The 22,140-nt window shown below is 41.3% G+C and overlaps 1 protein-coding gene across 3 annotated transcripts in view; it reads left to right on the top strand.

Annotated features, from left to right (window-relative positions):
- The first annotated feature begins 4,549 nt into the window (after window positions 1–4,549).
- Window positions 4,550–22,140, top strand: part of TGFB2 (transforming growth factor, beta 2) — a 95,477-nt gene continuing 77,886 nt past the window's right edge. The window contains exons 1-3 of one of the 3 annotated variants that reach the window (XM_011987372.1): window positions 4,704–4,989; window positions 5,090–6,424; window positions 21,952–22,035. In XM_011987372.1, the coding sequence (XP_011842762.1) occupies window positions 6,079–6,424; window positions 21,952–22,035 (430 nt within the window). In that variant the 5' untranslated portion in view covers window positions 4,704–4,989; window positions 5,090–6,078. Of the gene's footprint in view, window positions 6,425–21,951; window positions 22,036–22,140 lie in introns of all 3 variants that reach the window. The other 2 variants (XM_011987371.1, XM_011987373.1) reach the window with 2 other exon arrangements.

Genomic DNA, 22,140 nt, shown 5'->3' with positions numbered 1-22,140 from the left:
CAGTTTTATAAATTATAACCATCTATATAGCTGTGCTTTTAAAAATACTTATATACTTAGGCTTTTAAAAATACTTATTTACTATTTTTTTCCACTATCATAAACTACACTGAGGTTTTCCTTTTTTATGCAATTACTATTGACCCTTGGTTTTTATTTATTTATTTATTTATTTATTTATTTATTTTTTAATTGCAGGCTAATCGAGGCAGCAGAAGGGCAAAGTTGTTTGAAATGTAGGTTGGTAATTTTGGCAGTGGAAATTTAGACATTTGGAATTTTACCCAATCTATGAAGCCCACTGAGATGACGACAGACACATAAATTCATTTAAAGACCATGTATCTTTAAAAAAAAAAAAAACTTTTGTTATATCATACTCATATTAATTATGAGAATACAGTCATATTTTTCTTTATCACTCACCTTCTCTTTTTTTTTCTCATCTTTCATTTTTATTTTTAGTTGGCTAAAACACTCTCTCCATTTCTCCCCAGCAACCTCATTCTGGCTTCTTGCTTTGTGAAGTCTGTCTGTGAACTTCTGTGGTGATAGAGTAAATGAAGTAGGAGTAGAGATTCTGTAAAGGTGAGTGTCAAGTACTGCCCTAAAAAATATGGAAAATTCTGCTGCTGGTTTCTTTTTCTCAACATTAGGATTTTGTTAAGCCCTGATCCATAGTGTTATGCTGTGTGCCAACTATTACCATATGTTCTTTTATTTATATCAGTCACTAAATGCTATCTTACTGGATGAATTTCACTAGGGGCAGGAAACCAGAGGCTGCAGCTACAGGGATGACATAGCGCAGGCCACTTTGAGACCGCCTCCCCAAGAAAGACTTTCCTGGAGAGCTAAAATTGTAGAGATATGAGTGGCCCAAAAGCCACAAGCAGTAATCAATCAACTAATCATAATTCCAAAGGATGAGATAATGTTCCCATAGTGTATCATTAGTGTGATGAGTTTATTTCTTTAAGGCCTCACAACCTGCTGATATACTGTGGTTTTTCTTGGTCCTATCTCTTTATTTTTTACCACCTCTGATCTCTTTAAACCCACTCTGTTTCCATTTTCCTCCCTTCCCATTGTTTCCTCCTTTTTCCTTAACACTTCTTCCTTAGATTAATCTTTAAATACAAATGGAAATAATAATCAGATTATTTTTCATGAGGAAACCACCTTTCCATTTCATTATTCACAAATAGAATAATGAAATAAAGCTGTTTACAGAAATGCATATAGAAGATCAGACAAAAATGATATAGACCAAACATTGTTCTTGAATAGTGGTATCAAATGTAAAATTATGAATAAAATCTTAAAAGACTTTTGGTGTATTTTCATATTAAAGGGTTATTTTGCATTTATCAAGTATCACTGTTTGGGGGAAAATGTAATCAATTACAGTCGTTCCATATATTTCTTTTTTCCGCCTCCTGATTTTTCATGCTTGAAACCATCCTGGAAAGCTTCCAGAATTGTTACAAATGAAGTTATGCTTTGGTCAGTGTTAGTAAGGGCCTATGATCCATAGGCGTAAAACTCCAGGACAGGGATGAGTAGTTTTGTTTTCTTCAGCCCCTTGTAGAAATTCCACATTACTTAACTGAATAGACCCATTGATGAGTGGAGAATGGCTAAGAGTGGAAACAGCTCCACTCTCTACCTCTGTAATTTTGAAACAAAAAATTCCATTTGAGGGCGTTAATAAGAGACTTTAATCGTGAATGCTTAACTGAACTTTGATAGTCATTTAGCATTTTATTCACCAAAAAGGAATTTTCTTGTCCTTTCCTCCTATAATTACTGGGGGCAAAATACCGTACTATTTAAAATGTGCTTACAGAAACTACTAGGAGGCAGAACTAGAAGCAAATTCTTCTTGGGTTCTTCCCTGGCTTTTCAGAGAGAGAGAGAGAGAGAGAGAGAGAGAGAAGGCCAGATATTTTTATTATAAATTCCCTGACAGAAATAAAGACATGATAAGATAAGAAACTCACAGAGTCAGTAACTTGTTCAGGATCACAAAGCCAGAAAGTGACAGAAATCTGAACCCAAGAAACCATGACTGGAGCCTGCTCTTTAAACCACTGTACTCTCCTGCCTCCTTGAAGTAATCAAGATGGTGTATATCATTTAAATACCATTTTACCATGAAGACTGTGGAGACCCTGGCACATAAGACCTCCATAAATTTAGTGAATGTTTTGCCTCTTAAATATAGAGATGAAAAAACATTATAATAGTTATTTAATAGAAGAAAGGATTCATTTACAGTTACCAGGGATACAGCTCTAGCAATCTTGCCTGTTAGGTCTTCAAAGAACTGATCATTTGAGAGGTGGAAAGGGGCTCCTCCTCTCCTGCTATACTCACTTACTGCACTTACCCATTCCAGCAGCTTCTACCAATACCTCCCGTCTTACCCTCCTGGGCTTTGGGGAAATTAAAGTAGCCTTTTATGAGTAAGTCAGGGGTCTCAGGTCTAAGGAGCTGTTAAGTGAGCAATAGGTACTCAATAAACTAAGTATTATGAACAAAACTGTATATGTCTATGTAAGGAAGAGGGGTGGCCATCAGAATTTATGTTTAGACGCCGTTTTCCTAGAAGTGATGTAAACGGACTCTTGCTACTCTATCTGCACTCTAATCTGAATCTACTTAAGGTGCATCAGTATCTGTACCAAGAAGGTTGTCTGTAAACATGAAAGATGCTCACTGGCTTGTGGGGAAGCTGAACCTATATCCTCAGCAAAATATGGTGATAGCTAACTCAGGTAACCAGCCATATTCCACAGCAGCATCTTCACTCAGTAGCTCTGGTTTGGAGCTCCTGCTCTGTGTCTATAATGGCCACAGATGTAGGAATATTCACTTTTTTTCCAATCTGTAGAGCTAGCCTACTGCAGTTCTCAAACTGATCTCAGAGGGAGGACTTAACTGGATGAAACTACTAGGCTGACAGTAGCACCTCTTGATTATCTTTTCCTTGGGCTACTGGGATGGTAGCTGGTTTCTAACTCCTTTCAAGTTGCTTCAATTCAAAACTGGTGTCAAGGAAAGGAACCTGCTGGTGCTGATTTATACATAATTTTTAGAATTACTCAGAAATGGTGAGTTGGACCAATTATTTTATTCCAGAGTTTTTCAATGTGTGATAATGGAAAAAATTCTGTATTCAAGGGAGTTCGGAAAATGCTGGGTTAAAAGAGTGAAAAGGTCTTCTCTTCTACACGAGTTTCAGAGCCTTCAACATGAAAATGTTCCGGAATGAGGAATCTAAGAGGACAGGAGAGTACCCAGTATCTCCCAGACTTGTTTGACCCCAGAATTCCTGTTTGTCAGAACATATTCTGGGACCACTGTTTCTCACAAGTACATAGTAGGTAAGAACATAGTGGATCCTGACTGCAAAAATCCAGCTCTACCACTTACTGTGGTCTCGAACAAAGTACTTAACTTCTTTGTACCTGTCTCCTCATCTGCCAAATATGGATAATAATACCTACTTTATAGGTTTATTGTGAAGATTAAATGACCATACACAACACACATCAAATTACTAAGTGTAGTATATGTTAGCTATTATTATTTTATTTATTCAGTGCTCTACTAATAATCTAGGCCCCATATACATCTAAAGTATAAATTTCAAAAGTGATAGAAAGTTCTTTGTGACTTTTCTGAACTAGGGAACATCTGAACTAGGGAATAGTATAGAGATCTTGGGTTTGGGGGTAAATTCAACAGAGTTTCCAATTTAAATCATCTGTCTAGTCAGTATGGCTGCAGAGTCATGCCGAAATGAAAATGTTGACTTTGAGTAACTAAAGGTAAAATAAAAGAAAAAGGGAAAGTGGAACAGTGGTAAGAGTTATTCTTGTATTCATCTAATTTAGACTTGGTTGAAATTGAAAATGTCAAGTTATGAGTAGTGTAGAACAGTAGACATCAAACACTAAAATTCCAGCTTCCTGGATTAATGCTGTGAAAAGAATGAAGTTGGTTGATAATGTTTAGCCTAGCAAGAAGGTGAAGAGAAAGCCATACAAGAAGTGGCTTAGGCAGCAAATGATAAAGGTGACCATTCATTCAAATCAGTGAAACAGACAAATATACCTTATTCTTTAGGTAAAATTGATGGATCTCTGTTTTCCAGCAGTTCATAAACAGAGGGCTATATTGTAAACAACAAACTAACAAAATAAACTCTAGGATGACAACCTGTTAAGGCATCCCAGAAAATTAGAGGTAGGACATGAATTTAAAAGATTGGAAGGTATGTCTTCAGGACTGGCCTGGCCCTGAGTAGACTGGTGCTCCCTCCCACAGGGGTGTGTGTGCACACATAATACAGGAGGAAAGCCTTCCATTCTAGGGCAAGTGATTCAGTTTGGGAGGCTGTGACTGAGTTCCACTAAGTAAAAACGGGAAACTTGATTGTCCTTCAACAGACCTGTCCAAAATGACTAGAAAGTAAATACCGTAAATCACTATTGTCAGGGCGCACATTCCACCGCCTTCCTCCCTTCCCCACAGCGGTCCTCATTTCCACACCCCCTCAACGGTTAGGGGAGAGCTCGTGGTCTAAGTAACGAGAGGACTTCTGACTGTAATCCTAGCACGTCACTTTGTTGAAGGCAGACACGTGGTTCAGAGAGAACTTATAAATCTCTCCTCTCCGGCAAGATCGTGATGTTATCTGCTGGCAGCAGAAGGTTCGCTCCGAGCGGAGCTCCAGAAGCTCCTGACAAGAGAGAGACAGATAGAGATAGAAAGAGAAAGACAGCAGAGTGAGAGCGCAAGTGAAAGAGGCAGGGGAGGGGGATGGAGAATATCAGCCTAACGGTCTAGGGAGTCATCCAGGAACAAACTGAGGGGGCTGCTCGGCTGCAGACAGGAGGAGGCAGAGAGGGTCTATTTTAGGGTGGCAAGTGCCTACCTACCCTAAGCGAGCAATTCCACGTTGGGGAGAAGGCAGGAGAGGTTGGGAAAGGGTGGAAGTCCAAGGGAGCCCCTGCGCAACCCCCTCAGGAATAAAACTCCCCAGCCAGGGTGTCGCAAGGGCTGCCGTTGTGATCCGCAGGGGGTGAACGGAACCGCGACGGCCGATCGTCTGTGGCTGGGTTGGCGTTTGGAGCAAGAGAAGGAGGAGCAGGAGAAGGAGGGAGCTGGAGGCTGGAAGCGTTTGCAAGCGGCGGCGGCAGCAACGTGGAGTAACCAAGCGGGTCAGCGCGCGCCCGCCCGGGTGTAGGCCACGGCGCGCAGCTCCCGGAGCAGGATCCGCGCCGCCTCTGCAGCCTCTGCGGCCCCTGCGGCACCCGACCGAGTCCCGAGCGCGGTGCGAAGCGCACCCTCCTCCCCGCGGCGCGCCGGGCTCGCCCCCAGCGCGCGCACACGCGCGCACACACACACACACACACACGCACACACGTGTGCGCTTCTCTGCTCCGGAGCTGCTGCTGCTCCTGCTCTCAGCGCCGCAGTGGAAGGCAGGGCCGAACCGCTCCTTCTTTAAATATATAAATTTCAGCCCAGGTCAGCCTCTGCGGCCCCCCTCACCGCGCTCCCGGCGCCCCTCCCGTCAGTTCGCCAGCTGCCAGCCCCGGGACCTTTTTTCATCTCTTCCCTTTTGGCCGGAGGAGCAGAGTTCAGATCCGCCACTCCGCACCCGAGACTGACACACTGAACTCCATTTCCTCCTCTTAAATTTATTTCTACTTAATAGCCACTCGTCTCTTTTTTTTTTCCCCCATCTCGTTGCTCCAAGAATTTTTTTTTTTTCTTACTCTCCAAAGTCAGGGTTCCCTCTGCCCGTCCCGTATTAGTATTTCCACTTTTGGAACTACTAGCCTTTTTTTTTCTTTTTTTTTTTTAAAGGAATTCAAGCAAGATACGTTTTTCTATTGGGCATTGACTAGATTGTTTGCAAAAGTGTCGCATCAAAAACAAAACAAAACAAACAAACAAACAAAAAAAAACAACTCTCCTTGATCTATACTTTGAGAATTGTTGATTTCTTTTTTTTTTCTTCTGACTTTTAAAAACAACTTTTTTTTTCCACCTTTTTAAAAAATGCACTACTGTGTGCTGAGCGCTTTTCTGATCCTGCATCTGGTCACGGTCGCGCTCAGCCTGTCTACCTGCAGCACACTCGATATGGACCAGTTCATGCGCAAGAGGATCGAGGCGATCCGCGGGCAGATCCTGAGCAAGCTGAAGCTCACCAGTCCCCCAGAAGACTATCCTGAGCCCGAGGAAGTCCCCCCGGAGGTGATTTCCATCTACAACAGCACCAGGGACTTGCTCCAGGAGAAGGCGAGCCGGAGAGCGGCCGCCTGCGAGCGCGAGAGGAGCGACGAGGAGTACTACGCCAAGGAGGTTTACAAAATAGACATGCCGCCCTTCTTCCCCTCCGAAAGTAAGTACTCATTTTGACTTCCATCCCCCGAGGTTTAGCGCTGCCCGGAGCTCTCAAAAACGCAGCAGCTCCCGGAATCGCCCTTCCCTCTCGCGGTTCCCGTTCGCTTTTTTCCCATTCTCCTGTCCTTCGCCCCATCCACCTCCTTTCCAGTTGTATGCCTGAGGCCACTAGGCTTTAAAACGTTTACTTTGTACTTTATTTTCTCCATCTTTCCCTTCCCCCTAACAATTCAGCGCTTTAAAAGGCGTTATTCTCTTTTTCTCTTCACTGAAGTTCTTTAGTCCGCCACCAGCTAGCAGTCAGCCCCACTCTGTCAAACTGAGGTGCTCCCAGGGGCAGAGTTAAACTGGGGAATCTTGGTAGGTTTGTTTTCTTTGCTCCGATTGGCGTGGAGCGCGCCGAACTGGTGCACGAAGGGTTAAAAAAAAAGTGTCTCAAAGCTAGCCTCTCCGGAAAGCGCCCCCTTTCCGTGCTGACCTATCAACTGGTTCCCCAAGTCTTCTCTATTGTCTCTAACTCCCCTAAAAATGTCAGCATCGCCGAGACAAAACCCGGTTTGGAGACCCCTCGAGAAACCTACCTGGAAACCCTCAGTCCTTGATGTGTCGTTTGCTATCACTAGGTGTTTCTTTACCCAAAGGCAAAATCCTATAACCACGTTCCGTTTTCACTTCACCTGGAGTGTAGAAAGGACAACTCCGTTTCTGACTGTTTTAAAAGGTTTTAGTTCACGTTATTTTTCAGAATACACTCAAACCTGCCTTCTTCAGATCTCCAGTGTAGCAGATCATTTTTCTTACGGGTCTGTTATCCTGCTCCTGCCTTTTCGTAGGCTTCCTGCACTTACTTCAATGCATTCCTAAAACTCAGAGTAGATGATAGCCGTTTTTTTTTTTTTTTTTTTTTTTTCCAAACTGGCTTCTCTGAGAACAGTGTCCTCAAAACCAGCTGGCATACGGTAGCAATAGGAGTGAAATGATTTATTGTAGAGGAAAGGAAGAGACAGTGTAGAATTATTTCAGAGTGAAAAAGAGAGAGAGAGAGAGAAGAAAGAAAAGAAAAGAGGCAGCATCATTCACTGATACCTGAGAGGGTTAAATACCAGGAAGAAGAAAAAGCAAAGTGGGGGCGGTGGGGGGTGGGGGGAACCTCTTCAACATTTGTGTATTCCAAATCGCAAGTCATAAACTTTTCATTGGTTGCTCATTTCTCTCCTCCCCTTTCCATGCCCTATATACTTGCTGGCTGCCTTTGCAAAGTCCCTGTGTCTTGCCTAAATAGATAATACAGCCATCTTGGTAATTTTATCTTAAAGGTTCTAATTGCAGGGTGATGCTTTTCTTTTTTAATATTTATTTTTAATTTGGCAAGTCCTAGCTATGTGACCTGCCATGTCTTGTACTTGATGGTCTCGGAAGTCAGCCCATGTATCTAACCCCAGTCTTCCTAGTGACCTTTATTTTGCTGCAACTTCTCCTGTTCTTGTTCAATAGCAGAACAGATGCAGAGAATTCTGGCAAGCAGGATGATTTTATTATTGTAATTATGGCGCTATCCATAACAGTGGTGATAAATACACTCCGCCCCTGGGTATCCCCTTTGAGAAGTAAAGTTTTCTATCTGAGGTGGAGCCAAGGAGATATTAGGAAAGAAAGTTCATTAATTAGTCCAGAACCATTGAGACAAACAAAGAGTTGAGTCAGTTTGCTTTCTCTAGCACGTGCATTGGTTCTACTGGTATTTGGGTAGAGCGGAGAGTATGTTATGTAGAACCTGAATAGCTCATCTTTCAATGTTTATATGCAAGAGGTCTAATAAACTCCCAGTGCTTTTATAACACAGAAAGGAGCTCTGATCTCATTACTGAATAGGTGTGGAGAGAGCAAGTAACCCAAGAGGGCATTAGTTCTTTGTTCTCTCAAACACATTTCAGTCTGAGGAGCTGAGATGGTCCAACCCGGGGTCATGGTCATCAACAAACTGGAAAAATTTCTAGATTATTAGGAGAATTTCAGAGTATGGCATTTAACATCAATGTGTGGATTCTCCTCTCCATTTCACCCCAGCCACCAAATAAATGAAAACCTCCGATACATCCAGGATAAATAAAATATGCTGCCAGTTTTCATACAAAGAAAACAGGCTTTAAAAAGTCTGTATTCTGTGTGGAAGTTTAGGAGCAGAAAGCCATATTAATAGCAGGTCCGATACTACTGTGCAAGGACTGGATAATTTTATAGAAAATAGGTTAACTGATTTTCCAGCACTTTCTAGTTATACTGGAATATAGCAAACCTTTCCAAAAAAGAAAAAAGAAAAAAACGTATTTTTAAAAAGCAAATTGAAAGTACAGTATTGGCTTATATACTAGCTTTCCCTCTTTAGGACTTTTCTGCCTAACTTTTAACTCAGCTGTCACTGAAGTGGCTGTGGGGAGGGAGTGTGCCTGCCATTCCTTGCAGTGAATCTGGCGAGGGTCATAAGCCCCAGAGATGAAGGCATGGGAAAGATCACTGGTTCATTTTTTACCACCAACTTATTAGCGTTCAGGGAGTGACTTCAGCTCAAGTATTACAAATATGCTCTAATTATACTCAATGAGCTATATATCATTACAGATTGCTGATAGCCCTTTGTGGGACATTTTATAAAGTTCAGACTACATATTTTTAGCAATGTGGAGATTTAAAAATAAAAATATAAGAGATATTGTATATGCCCTCAGGCATATTTTGTCTTAAATATTATCCTTGGCCAAGTGTACTATATAAATACAGTAAATATGAATAGAACTGGCCAGGTGCCAATCTCCTAGGATGAATTTTAGTCAAGAATGTATTTATGGGCTATAAATAATACTGTGTCAACATTTAAAGAAGGAGTCTGATTAGTTTTGAATTTATTCGTATTGATCTTTTCACGTGCTGTTAGTTTAAGACTCAAAGTGGAGTTATGCTAAGGTTTACCGATAGTTTGCCCACTGGGAATTAGTGGACCTCTAGTAGTTTAACAATCCATTTGAAGTTCGAGGCACATCTATTCGAAAGATGCTGCACAAGGTTTTAGAAACTTAGAAACGGTGATTCAGTTATACACAGGAAGAATTCAAATAATTGACATGTAAAAATCTGTAGAGAGTTGGACAATCAAAAAGAGGAAGAGACACAAAGTTTCATTGTCTTTCTTTTCTCTCCCCTTTTCACTGTAACCAGTCAGCACATGTTGTGGTTCTAACCCTGGTGATTTCGTACTGCCGCCATCCCCCCACCTCTACTCCCACTGGAACATTTGGCAATGTCCAGAGACACTTTGGGTTGTCATGACTGGAGGTGGAGGGGTGCTACTGGCATTCAGTGGGTCAGCCAGGGATGTTTCTAACCATCCTATAATGCACAGGGCAATGCCCCCTCCCAACACCAAAGAATTATCCTGGCCACCATGTCAGTAATGCCCCTGTTGAGGAGCCCTGGTATTTGTTTGGGGTTACTGAATTCTGTTAACAGTACCATTTAGAAAATAATAACAAAAATAAAATATCTTTATGATCAAAGGATATTCAAATGAGAATACTGAATAGGAGGATAGTCAGACACTTATCTTAATTAAATGGAGTGTGGATTAGACCATTGTATATGGTATGTACTTTATTTTTTGTGGTCTTAAATTAGAGACATCAAAACTTCCCATTTATTTAGCTTAAATGATGGTGTTGAGCTATCCATTACTAGCTTCAGTCAGCAGCAGTGTGATGTTAGAACAGAGAAAAAAGAAGTGAGGTATTATCATGGATTCTCCTTGCAAGGGAAATAAGCAGTTTATGTTAATAAAGAGTGGAATCTCCAAGCTAGGCAACGGAAGAAAGTAAATAATCATCTCGATTTATTCTACCATTTTGAAGTAGGTACACTGAAAATATACAGCCTGAAAAATCACAATGAGATTTCCTTTGTAGTTGTTTCACATGAATGTTAAACATTTAACATGAAGCAATCTCCTTTTCTATTTCCTCTGTAATTTTCCAAGTTAAATTGTGGAATGTAGAATGAATACCAATGACACTATGGTTTTGGGGAATGTGACTTAGCATTCAATTCATGAATATGTCTTTCTATATACAAGTTGCTGGTCTGTTGGCCAGTTGCCCAATGAAGGGAAATGTTAGCCATTGCTGGAACATAGTGGTATTTTTGCTTTATGTAGTAAGCATTTTTACTATTTTATTTTTTAGGATTCCCTGTGTGTGTGTTTGTATGTGGGTGTAAGAGAAACAGAAAGAAAAAGGAGCATATCAAAGACAGACTTGAACTCCTTGACTTCCAGAATGATTGAGTTATTAATACACAACAGACCAAACTTTAATTCTCCCTTTTTTATTGCATCGTTGCTTGTACTAACTCTAGTGCCTAATTGTGGTTACATTTAAGTTAGGCCACATGCTCCTCCTTCAGGATTTCCTCTTTTTTTACTTTTCAAAGACTAGAAAAACCTCTCAAAGAAGTATACTATTTATAACTAAAGCAGTTGGGTTGTCTGTGTTGCCAAGTGAGGCCAGCCAGCTTTATGCCTTTCCTGAGAAGACCCCACCCGATGAAAGAGGGGCTTTGCAGAGGTTGAGGGGCAGGTGGGGACCTCTCCACCTCACAGAAGGAAGGGGTTGGGGGAGGCCACTGTGTCTCCACAGCAACCCCTGTGGTCTACTCGAGGAGTTGCACTTTTTGAATGACGACTTCTCCCTGGAGAAAAGATGGTGATGTAACCTAGTCGCAGCATCTTTCATATAAAGATATGAAAGAATGACAGATCATTTTTCCTAGAGGAAACTGAGATGTGAAAAAAGGGCTAATGACTCACTGTTGAACCCACATCACATCTGGGTTAGAACCAAGGAGGTCACTGACTTGTAGTCCTTTGCCCAGAGATTACAACACACTTTAGGCTGCATATTTAGAAGGTTCGAGAAATTAGAGAGGAGGCTCCTGGACCTGGGAGAAGTGTGCAGGGTCACCACTGGAGTGGGACTCTGGCCCACTGCCACTCCAGCCCGCCTCCCCCTGCCCCTCACCCACTTCACCCCGCCCTGTTATAGGTTCAGGAGTAAGGTGAGCAGCGAGCAAGAGACTGCATGTAAGAGCTCTGGAAATAGCCCTTTCCGCTATCTTGATGTAGCGTTTCCGGTACTGATGGGCTCCCGGAGAGAGGATTTGGATTTGCCCTATATGCTTGCTCTATTTAGGCAGCGCTTCTGCTCAAGGGTGTATTCCATTTTGCAGATTCTGCACAGCTTGATGAAATGTGGCTCTGCAAGATAAACAAATGTCCATTGTCATTTTGAAGGCATATATGTGCTTTCATTTTAAAAGATATCCTTTAAACAATGATAGTTTTTAACCTGGGAATTCAATGTTCTCCAGGTATTTTATTTTAGATTTAATAATATTTTAGGGAATTCTTTGATGGGTTTGTTTAGACTGAAAAGTTTGCTTCTGTCATTTGTTTAGAATAAATTTGCATCATGCTACAACCACAAGCTGCTTTTGATGGTTGGTTGTTTTGTTTCTTTTCTAAGCGCTGATATCCAGAACTGGGTGTTTAACTGTACCACACTCTCACCACTACCTTACTTCCTGAATTGGCTTGGTGGTCTTGACTCGGAATAAAACTGCCCCTTGGCCTTTTCCCCACCATCTCCTAATTGCCTTCTTTTCCTTCACTGTGAGGGAATGTCTGCATGCATGGGTGGTCGAGTGCTCACACATCATATGCCCTGAGTTTGTGGGAGATAGCACCCCCTTTACTTAACCAGGCCTCAGTTTCTTCCCTTGTAAAGATGAAGAAAGTAACACTCACCTTCTAGGATTGTAAAGGATTGATGATGACATATGTGAAGAAACACCTAGTGCAGCTGCTTCTGGCATGGAGTAGGCCTTCTTTGCCTGGTAGCAATTCTCTGAGTCTCCAATGCCTTTGACTTTAGGGTGTACTGTTATTTTATGTGCCGTTAAGAAAAAAATATCACTCCAGTGAACATGCCATTGATTTTAAGAGAGGGTCTGGATTTTAGAGAGATGAAAATGTGATTATAAGCAATGCCTCGGACACCCCTTCCATTAACCTGGGATGTCTTGGAACCTCCAGCTCATTCTTTCCTTTGTGATAGTTCCACTCAGTGGATCTCTTTCCTTTGCTCACTCAGATTGTTCCTTAGGTGGCCTCTGCCACTTCAGGGCAGGGATGGGGTGGGGCTGGAAACACAGCACATAGGGTTGGTAATTCACCATGTCTGGCACTATCTAATTCTCCTATGAGAAGGCCTTCAAGTCTAACTTACCTGTATTCTTATAGAACTTAGCATATTGTGTTTGATCAAGGAATGTTTGACCAATGAATGAGCATTTCCTTTAGAGAATAAGATTGAACTACAGGAAGGAGAAGAATCTGTGAGTTCAAAGAGGTGTCAGGGTCAGGAGATGTGGAGAGATGAAATGTTCTGACCTTCATTATCAGGGAAAATGTGTCTGATGGGTCATGTCACTATGCTAAAGAGCACAGGGCTTCTCATAACCATATCTTTTCTGTTTCCAACTCTCAGATAATAATGAAGGTGGTAATAATGATGATTAAAGCTAACCTTTATTGAGGACTTCTTATAGGCAAAGCATAGCTAACCTTTATTAAAGACTTATAGGCCAAGCATAGTTTTAAATATTTTACATGTATATACTCTTTAATACTCACAAGCAATCCTATGAGGTTAATACTCATATTGTCCTTTTGACAGCTGAGGAAATGGAAATAGCTATTTCTATTAGTGATGTGTTATGGAAATTAGACTTTCAGCCACCACAGGTAATAGAAGACCTAATACAGAGCCCAGGAAATAGAGAACATGACCTTTCTTGCCATCTTAATAAATGATGTAATACATCCATGAGAGAATGGTGACTCTCCTCTGTTAACAAGAATTACATTCACAAGCTCTGAGAAAATATACCTGTGAAGCACACAACCTAGGCTTTTTTTTTCTTGCATCTAACACATTCAACTTTTATTTCTGCACTTAATTGATACAAAAAGTGTGATTTATTAAGCCTTTGGTTGTTTCTGTTTGTTTGTTTGTGAGACAGAGCCTTGCTCCGTCACCCAGGCTGGAGTGCAGTGACACGATCTCAGCTTACTGCAACCTCCGCCTCCTGGGTCCAAGCGATTCTCCTGCCTCAGCCTCCCAAGTAGCTGGGATTACAGGCATGCGCCACCATGCCCAGCTAATTTTTGTATTTTTAGTCAAGATGGGGTTTCACCATGTTGGCCAGGCTGGTCTCGAACTCCTGATCTCAAGTGATCCATCCGCCTAGGTTTCCCAAAGTGCTGGGATTATAGACCTGAGCCACCACGCCCAGCCTTGGTTTTGTTTTTGAACTGCAATCATTTTCCTCACAAAAATTTTGATAAATTTTATTGATAGGGCACTCCTATTTATTGATAGGGCATTCCTATTTCAGAGAATTAATTTATTTGAGAAGGCAAGATGATGTACAATGAATGTGGACTTTGGAGCTAGACAGACCCATTAAATAAAGAAAGGAGAATAAATAAAAGGGAATTGTACCAAAGGAATCTCAGAGGCTGAAAGGGAAGCGGTAACATCAAAGACAAGAAATCCTACTCCAGGCCTGTGGCAATTGTTAAAGAGTGGTCCTGTTTTGGTTAGCAACTTGGCTCTCTCAGTGCAAGTTATTAAAATTGCCTCATTGATATTTAAGTTGCTTCCTACTGAATTCAGATCTTGGGTCTGCAGTTGTTGGCTTTGCAGCTGGATTTGCAACCCCTTCACTTAGCCCAGCCTCAGTTTCTTCATTTGTAAAGAAGAACATTGACTTTCTAGGGGTTGTAAAGGATGATGTGTGTGAAAAAGCATCTGCTGCAGCTGCTTCTGGCCTTCTTTGCGCAGCAGCTAGTATTCATCGAATCTCATTGACTTTAAAATGCACCACTATTTCATGTGCCACTAACAAAGAAATATCACTTCCCATTTAACTATTAGTTATGACATTAACTAAATATCACTGCCAATTAACTTAGCCATTGATTACAAGAGAGAATCTGGATTTTAGAGATAATAGAATATGCAAAATATATAGAATCAGTGAAATCACATAAATGCTTGTGAAATGAAAGAATAGCGGTCTGTGTGCACATGGTATAGAGTGCTGTAGCAGGAGTACATGGAAAATGAAATTAAGTGGAGGCATGACATCTGCCCTCAGAAATGTTTTCTAGTTAATGAATGTTAGGAGCCCATCTGTGGAATCAAGAACAGGAGATCCACATAGTATATTCTCTTCCCAGCCTGAGTCTTGGAATCAAGATTTTTTTGTTTTTATTTTATTTTTGACATCTCAAGATTTGCCATTTGTTTCACAGGGTATATAAAATTTTAGAGGACTTTTTTTTTTTTTTTTTTTTTGAGGCAGTCTCATTCTGTTGCCCAGGCTGGAGTAAGTGGCACAGACATGACTCACTGAAGCCGCCATCTCCTGGGCTCTAGTGATCCTCCTGTCTCAGCCTCTAGAATAGCTGGGACCACAGGCATGCACCACCATGCCTGGCTAATTTTTTCAATTTTTTGTAGAGTCAGGGTCTCCTCATGTTACTCAGGCTGGTCTTGAACTCTTGGCCTGAAGCAATCCTCCTGCCTCTGCCTCCTAAAGTGCTGGGATCACAGATGTAAGCCACCACACCCAACCGGGAAAAATTGTTTAAACTCTTTGAACTGATCTCTGAAGGTGCATATGAGTCACATAGTACTTGCCTGTTTGTTTTTCTGGATCCCAAAGTCCAAAATCAAAGAACAGAGGGGATGTTGCCTATAAAAGGCTGACATACAGGCGGGACTTCTGTGTAATGCACTTCTGGGGCTGATTTCGCTTCTTCTCACAGGTGCCTTGTCTCTCATCACCTCCACCAGTTGAAAAGAAGCCAGGACATTTGGAGTCAAGGCTGTGGCAGGTCAGGCAGCTGTGGTTACACTCACGTAGACCTCATTTCACCTCTGCAACCAAGCACTGGCCACAGCCGCCTCTTAGCTGTCAGACAATTCATTTTAAAGGAGGCTTTAGCAATAGTATGACATTATAGTGTGGAAATCTAAAAAAGGAAGCCTGATGCAGTGGCTCACACCTGTAATCTCAGCACTTTGGGAGACCAAGATGGGTGGATCACCTGGGTCAGGAGTTTGAAACCAGTCTGGCCAATATGGTGAAACCCCATCTCTACTTAAAATACAAAAATTAGCCGGGCATGGTGGCAGGCACCTATTATTCCAGCTACTCGGGAGGCTGAGGCAGGAGAATTGCTTGAACCTGGGAGGCAGAGGTTGCAGTGAGCCGAGATCGTGCCACTACACTCCAGCCTGGGAGACAAGAGCTAGACTTCATCTGGAAAAAAAAAAAAAAAGAAATCTCAAAGAGAAAGCTGGATGAGATGAAGGGGAGGGGCTGGCCAACAGTCACTGCAGAGGGTTTGAGGAGTAGAAATGATATCAGAGAGGGGAAGCCACACTAAGGCCTTGGATAGTTATTCACAGCGCAACATGTTCTCTCAGTGCGTTAGCATCCTGACTTTCCTGGGGCAACCCAGTAACACCACTTCACTGGTGTGGAAAAACATTGCTGTCCAAGAGTAACTGAATTCACTGGCTTTAGTGTCTGTTAGGAGGGAAAGCCTCATCGTGCTGAGAAAGCGATCCTTCCTGGGCCGGGACCATCCCTTCATTCTCTCAAATGAAGGCTTGGATTTGTTACTGCCTGATAAGTCAGAAATGTTTGGCTTAGATGTTCTCTTAACCACAATGACTTGAGGAACTTAAGGCAAATGGAAAATGCTTCCTGGATATTGTGAAGTCCAAACCTTCTGGAAATAGTTTGAATGCATTTCCATCCCTCCACAGGCAGCTGTTTTTCTCTCACACTAGCGTGTTCCACTAACGTGTCACTGTCCCTCAGGCCTTCCAAGCTACCTATATGTCAGTAATTATGAAACAGGTTATTTCTGAAGAAGAGACGCTGCATTTCTGAAGAATAAGTCACGGAGCAGCTATTTAAGAATAACGCTGGTCTTTCAGAGTTGTTGTTTCAGGAAGTACTGTAGCATCTTTTCGGTCTTCTGAAAGAAAAAGAAAAACGTTGTGACTGTGACTTTGGCTCAGTTCATTTTCCTTTTCTTATCTAACCCACACCACACTGATAAATACCACATCTGTCTTGACAAGCTAGTTTGCAAATAACTATTCATTCATAATTTTAGACTGTTGTAAAAATCCTTATTTGTTACTTCATCTTGTGAGCAAGAATGCAAAATTTGGTTTTGAGAAAGATACTAAAATGACCGCAAGTCCACTGGTCTTTGCAATCTCTCTATCTGAAAAAGATGACTGTGTACTTTTTAGTGGGTTTTCAGAGCACTAAAATATTTATTGTTGCCAAAACATAAATGGGAATTTGCTGGGAAATATAATTTAATTTTAAAGTTTTGGATTCATTCCAGTGTTGGTAATGTCAATGCTTCTTAGACCAAGTTTATCAGGGATTTTTCTGTTTACACCAGATGTAGCAGTAACTTCGTCATTTCTTCTATTTCGGTTTTAAAAAATATGATCATTTATTTCCCTATCTATTGGCTTAATCTCATTTTCACTTATTTTCACTTTTGCTTTGACATCTTATGGCAATATGACTGAAGTTGTTTCTATTTCCTTTATAGTGAACTCTTTTTTGTTATTTTTTTTTGAGACAGAGTCTCACTCTGTCACTCAGGCTGGAGTGCAGTGGTGCGATCTCAGCTCACTGCAAGCTCTGTCTCCTGGGTTCATGCCATTTTCCTGCCTTGGCCTCCCGAGCAGCTAGGATTACAGGCACCCGTCGCCATGCCCAGCTAATTTTTTTTGGTAGAGACGGGGTTTCAACGTGTTAGCCAGGATGGTCTCGATCTCCTGACCTCGTGATCTGCCCACCTTGGCCTCCCAAAATGCTGGGATTACAGGTGTGAGCCACCCTGCCCGGCAGTGACCTCTTGTAATAAAACCGCTGGCTTAGAAACTCCAAAAAAGTGTGAATGACTTATTCTGATTCTACTTTAGAAGGAGAAAGAAACAATCACAAACCGAGGACTTTTCTGTGCAAAGGATGGGTGGTTTGGTCAAGGAACAGTCCCCCCGGAGGTCAGTCAGGGCTTTCTGTGGGAAAACATTTCTACATTCAAGTTCATCCTTGGCATTTTGGGCTCTGCAGGTTAAAGAGAGGGAGACAGAGAAAGGAGTGCTCCAAACCTTCTGACTCCTACCTGGAAGTAGCCAAGCAGAAGCAAAGTTGAATAATAGCCATGACCTCAGGCTCTGAAGCAACAAGTTCCACCTTCAGATGTGTCTGTTAAACTTCACCACCCTGGGTTGCTTGTACCTGTCTTCACTGTTTTCTATCTGAGATATCTTGAGGCATTTTTAAAACACTAAGTTGTTTTGAATAATAATTTAGTCACTCATTTGTATCTCTTCATAGTATTAAGCCTTAGGTTATTATGTGTGTTAACTCCAGTCACTGATCAGATCTCTAAGTCCTGAACTGCCACAGTTCCACCTACTAAACTTACACTTTACTTCTATGTAGAATGAGGTGACTTGTCCTGGAGAGAGAGGTATTTCAGAAGAATTCCACTGTCAGAAAATATCACCATCAATAATGAAACTATGTGTAAAGTCATGTCTAATTTATTAACTGTCACAAGTACTCAGATTATAGAAAGAGGGTCTTGATTCAAGCTGACCCTGAAGTGTTATACATTTGGATCAGTTTTCCCTTCCTCAGTAACATTTGCTGAGAATTCTCTAAGAGTAGAAACTCATTGTAGTTCAGTGTTGGGAAGAATAATTGTACCTACTTACAGAGTTGCTATATCACAAGAGAGATGCATTGTTTGTTTGTGTGGAGAGGCTGGAGGGATTAGGGCAGGAGTTTATTTGATAGGGAGTTTAGTTGTACATTTGTAAGACATCTAATTTTGCTTAAGATACCATTGCAGTAAGAATGGTTTATCTCTATCCTATAGACACTCACACTACACAAAACCACTACCTACTCAGAACAAATAGCCCTTATGAGGGAATAATTTTTCCTTGATTCACCTGATTGGATTATTTTGAGGTCAAATGAGGTTTTTTGAAAGGCCTTGCTAACCTGTAAGGCACAATAACCTGTACCAGGGTTCTCAAATTTTACCATGCAAAATAATTGCTGATGTACCTTTATAAGTGTAGATTCCCAAACCTTTGTCACCCACCCCAATTCAGATTATAATTCATTCATTTTAAGGTGGGCTCCAGAAACCTGCATCTCGATAAGAAGGCTAGGTAATTTTTGTGCAGTTAGTTCAGAAACATACTCTGGAAACACTGTGTATTTTTGTTTTGTTGCTTTATTTCTTAGCTGTGTCATCGCAGGCAAAAATAAACCCCAACATTTTTATAGTTAATTAACTTCATAGTCATTTAATTACATTGTAAATTACCCATGCAAAGTTTTAATTCTAGGACTCTTTCTATTTTATGACTTGTGTTACTCATAGTCCCCCGTCATGAATTAGTGAGTGCCTGTGTTCTTCTAAAAATATTATGTTTCTCACATGGACACAGTGAGGGGAACAACACACACTGGGATCTGTCGGTGGGGAGCGGGGAGGGAGAGCATCAGGATTAATTGCTAATGCATGCAGGGCTTAATACCTAGGTGATGGGGTTGATAGGTGCATGGTACACATTTACTTATGTTGCAAACCTGCACGTCCTGCACATGGATCCCAGAACTTAAAATAAAATAAAATAAAATTTAAAATAAAAAAGTTATGTTTGTAAGACTATACATGCCTCAGATTTTGAGAATTGTTTATATTTCTTTGTTACAAAGCCTTTTTGCATATATCCAAAGCCTCACTGTTCTAAACAGAGTGTATCCATACCTCAGTGCTGCTTCAATGATGTAGATTATTGAAAACTGATTTTTTTTTTTTTTCTTTTTTTGAGATGGAATCTTACTCTGTCGCCCAGAATGGAGTGCAGTGGTGTGATCTCGGCTTACTGCAACCTCTGCCTCCTGGGTTCAAGCAATTCTTCTGCCTCAGTCTCCTGAGTAACTGGGACTACAGGCACATGGCACCACACCCAGTTCATTTTTGTATTTTTAGTAGAGAGGGAGTTTCACCATATTGGCCAGGCTGGTCTCGAACTCCTGACCTCGTGATCTGCCCGCCTCGGCCTCCCAAAGTGCTGGGATTACAGGTGTGAGCCACCGTGCCTGGCCTGAAAACTGATTATTTTAAAACTAAGGTTTGCTTTCTGTGGACTGAACAATTATTAGCATCCTTACATCTCTATCTCATTCATGGTCTTAACCTCTAAGGCATTGGATCAGCACTGGAGCTCCCTGTCCTCCCGCCTTGCTTAAAAACAAAAAAGAAAGGAAAGAAAAGAAGGGATTTTAGTACTGCTTTATAGCCAGTGAAAGTAAACCAAAGGTGCATGCTTGAGAACTGCAGGCTGGAAACTGCAAGTGACAATAATTACCTCACGTTATTCCCACACAGACTTCCTATGACCTGGATGACCTTGGGATCTGAATTCTGTTTAATAGAATTGTCCCTCTTCTGCACCACGGCGTACACTGGCCTGAAGAAGGTGCTGTTTCCCAGGAAAAGCACTTAAATCCCCCCAAGAAATGCATAGGGCCATAGTTTCGAAGAAAAAGTATTGCTAACCAAGTGACTTACTCTGCATATTCTGCCTTTCTCTGGTTGTATTCTTTGAGATTTTTATTTAAGATAACTTTCAGCATATCTTTTTAAAGGTCAGATATGAATGAGAAAACTTTGTTTGACTTGTTAATCTTGTGACAAACAGTTTATATGCAGTGTAGCTTCCTGTCTTTGCTGACTGGTTATTTGAGGGAATTTTCTTCCTGTAAGACTGTGGAGAAGCCTCTAAAAATAAACAGCATGGTTTCTTATTGGTGAGAACATATGTGAGCAGATGTCAGCTGGAAGCAGCATATGGTGGCAACATGATAGCAGTATGTGCTTATAGAATCCCCACTGTTGGGTCTCCGTCTTCCATGCCACACTGGCCAGTCAGAGCCCCATATCTCAGTTCAAGAGTGTTCCACCTAGAAGGTGTAATCCACACATTTGTGAAAAATCTGCCACTGGGATCTTGATAGTGGGCTGAATATTGGACATGGTAAGTTCCAGAGTATGGAAGAAGTCTCTGTTATCCATTTAAAAATTGAGTGATAAGAGGCACACATATAGAAAAAAAAAATAAAAATAAAAATCAAGAGAAGAGTCCACAAAGCCTTTGTCTTGTGTTGAAAGAAGTTTTCAAGTCAGGTCTGAATAGTGGCAGTGTTACTTCTAGAAGACGTGCCCTATAAAAATGGAAGGTGCAGGGACTCAATGCATGTAAGGAGCCAGGAAAGAATGACATTCATGCCAGGTCCTAAAAGGCAGTCAGGGCTTCTTTTGTCACACAAGTTTGACAACTGCTCATATTCCTTGACCACCATTTATTTGTCAGTCTGTTTTAAATATATCATCTCATTTCAAGTTTATAAAAACCCTCAGGGGTAGGGTTATGTCTGCCTCATCTTACAGACTTCTCCATGGATTCACAGGAAATCAGTGACAGAACAGGGGTTTGAATTCACATCTTCTTCTGCAAAAATTCTATATTTTTATTGACCCTACCACCAATAGAAAAACTTTTGGACACTCAGCAATATTTTCTCTTCAATTTGAGGTATTTTGGGGGGAGAGAGGATGTGCTTTCTTTTCTAAGAATATGGTGGACAAAATACAAATTGGGTTGCTCTTACTTTAGAGAAAGCGAAGTTCAAATTTTCCGGATGTAATAACTATCGTAGAAGATGTGTTTAGTCCATTTCAGAGAGCTCTAGCTTTTTAAACTGTAGGTAAGTAGCCCCAAACCAATATTCACTTGTAGCTTTGACTGACTCAAGAAGGAATTTTCACATGCAGCTTAGAAATGATGACAGGTGGTTTTAAGAACACTGAATCTAGGCCAGCCAAATGAAAACCAAAGTTTTATTCGTAATAGGTAGGCTGTCTTTTGTCAAAGGAGGTCAAAGCCTTTCTTATTCATCTTTAATATAAATCAAGGTATTTATTTTACCGTTTCAGTTGTAAATTGTATGCTGTTATTTTAACATTAGAACATGCTAAAGGGAAAACTGAATTCAGGAGTCTGACTGCTGGTTAAGGGATGCCAGAAGATCTGGGACTAGAATCTGGAATCCTCCTTAGATCTTCAGTGTCTAATCCCCTGGCCCCAGGTAGCAGGGACCTTATATCTGGGGAAATGATAAGAATATTCAATGAGTCCCTCTTCTACTTGAATCTTTGTATAGTTCTGTGCCAGGCATCTCTTCAGTAAAATAGCTAATGACTGTGCTTTTTAAAACTCCTAGCTGTCTGCCCAGTTGTTACAACACCCTCTGGCTCAGTGGGCAGCTTGTGCTCCAGACAGTCCCAGGTGCTCTGTGGGTACCTTGGTGAGTACACTTGTCTGCTTTATTCCTCGTTTGACATAGTTATATCAAATCCATCTTTAGTGTTTGTCTTCTGTGGGGAACTTGCCAGAGGCAAGATGAGATTCT

Source organism: Mandrillus leucophaeus, unplaced genomic scaffold (genome assembly GCF_000951045.1).
Source record: "Mandrillus leucophaeus isolate KB7577 unplaced genomic scaffold, Mleu.le_1.0 Scaffold309, whole genome shotgun sequence".
Classification (NCBI taxonomy): Eukaryota; Metazoa; Chordata; class Mammalia; order Primates; family Cercopithecidae; genus Mandrillus; species Mandrillus leucophaeus.
This window is presented reverse-complemented; position numbering and strand designations above follow the sequence as displayed.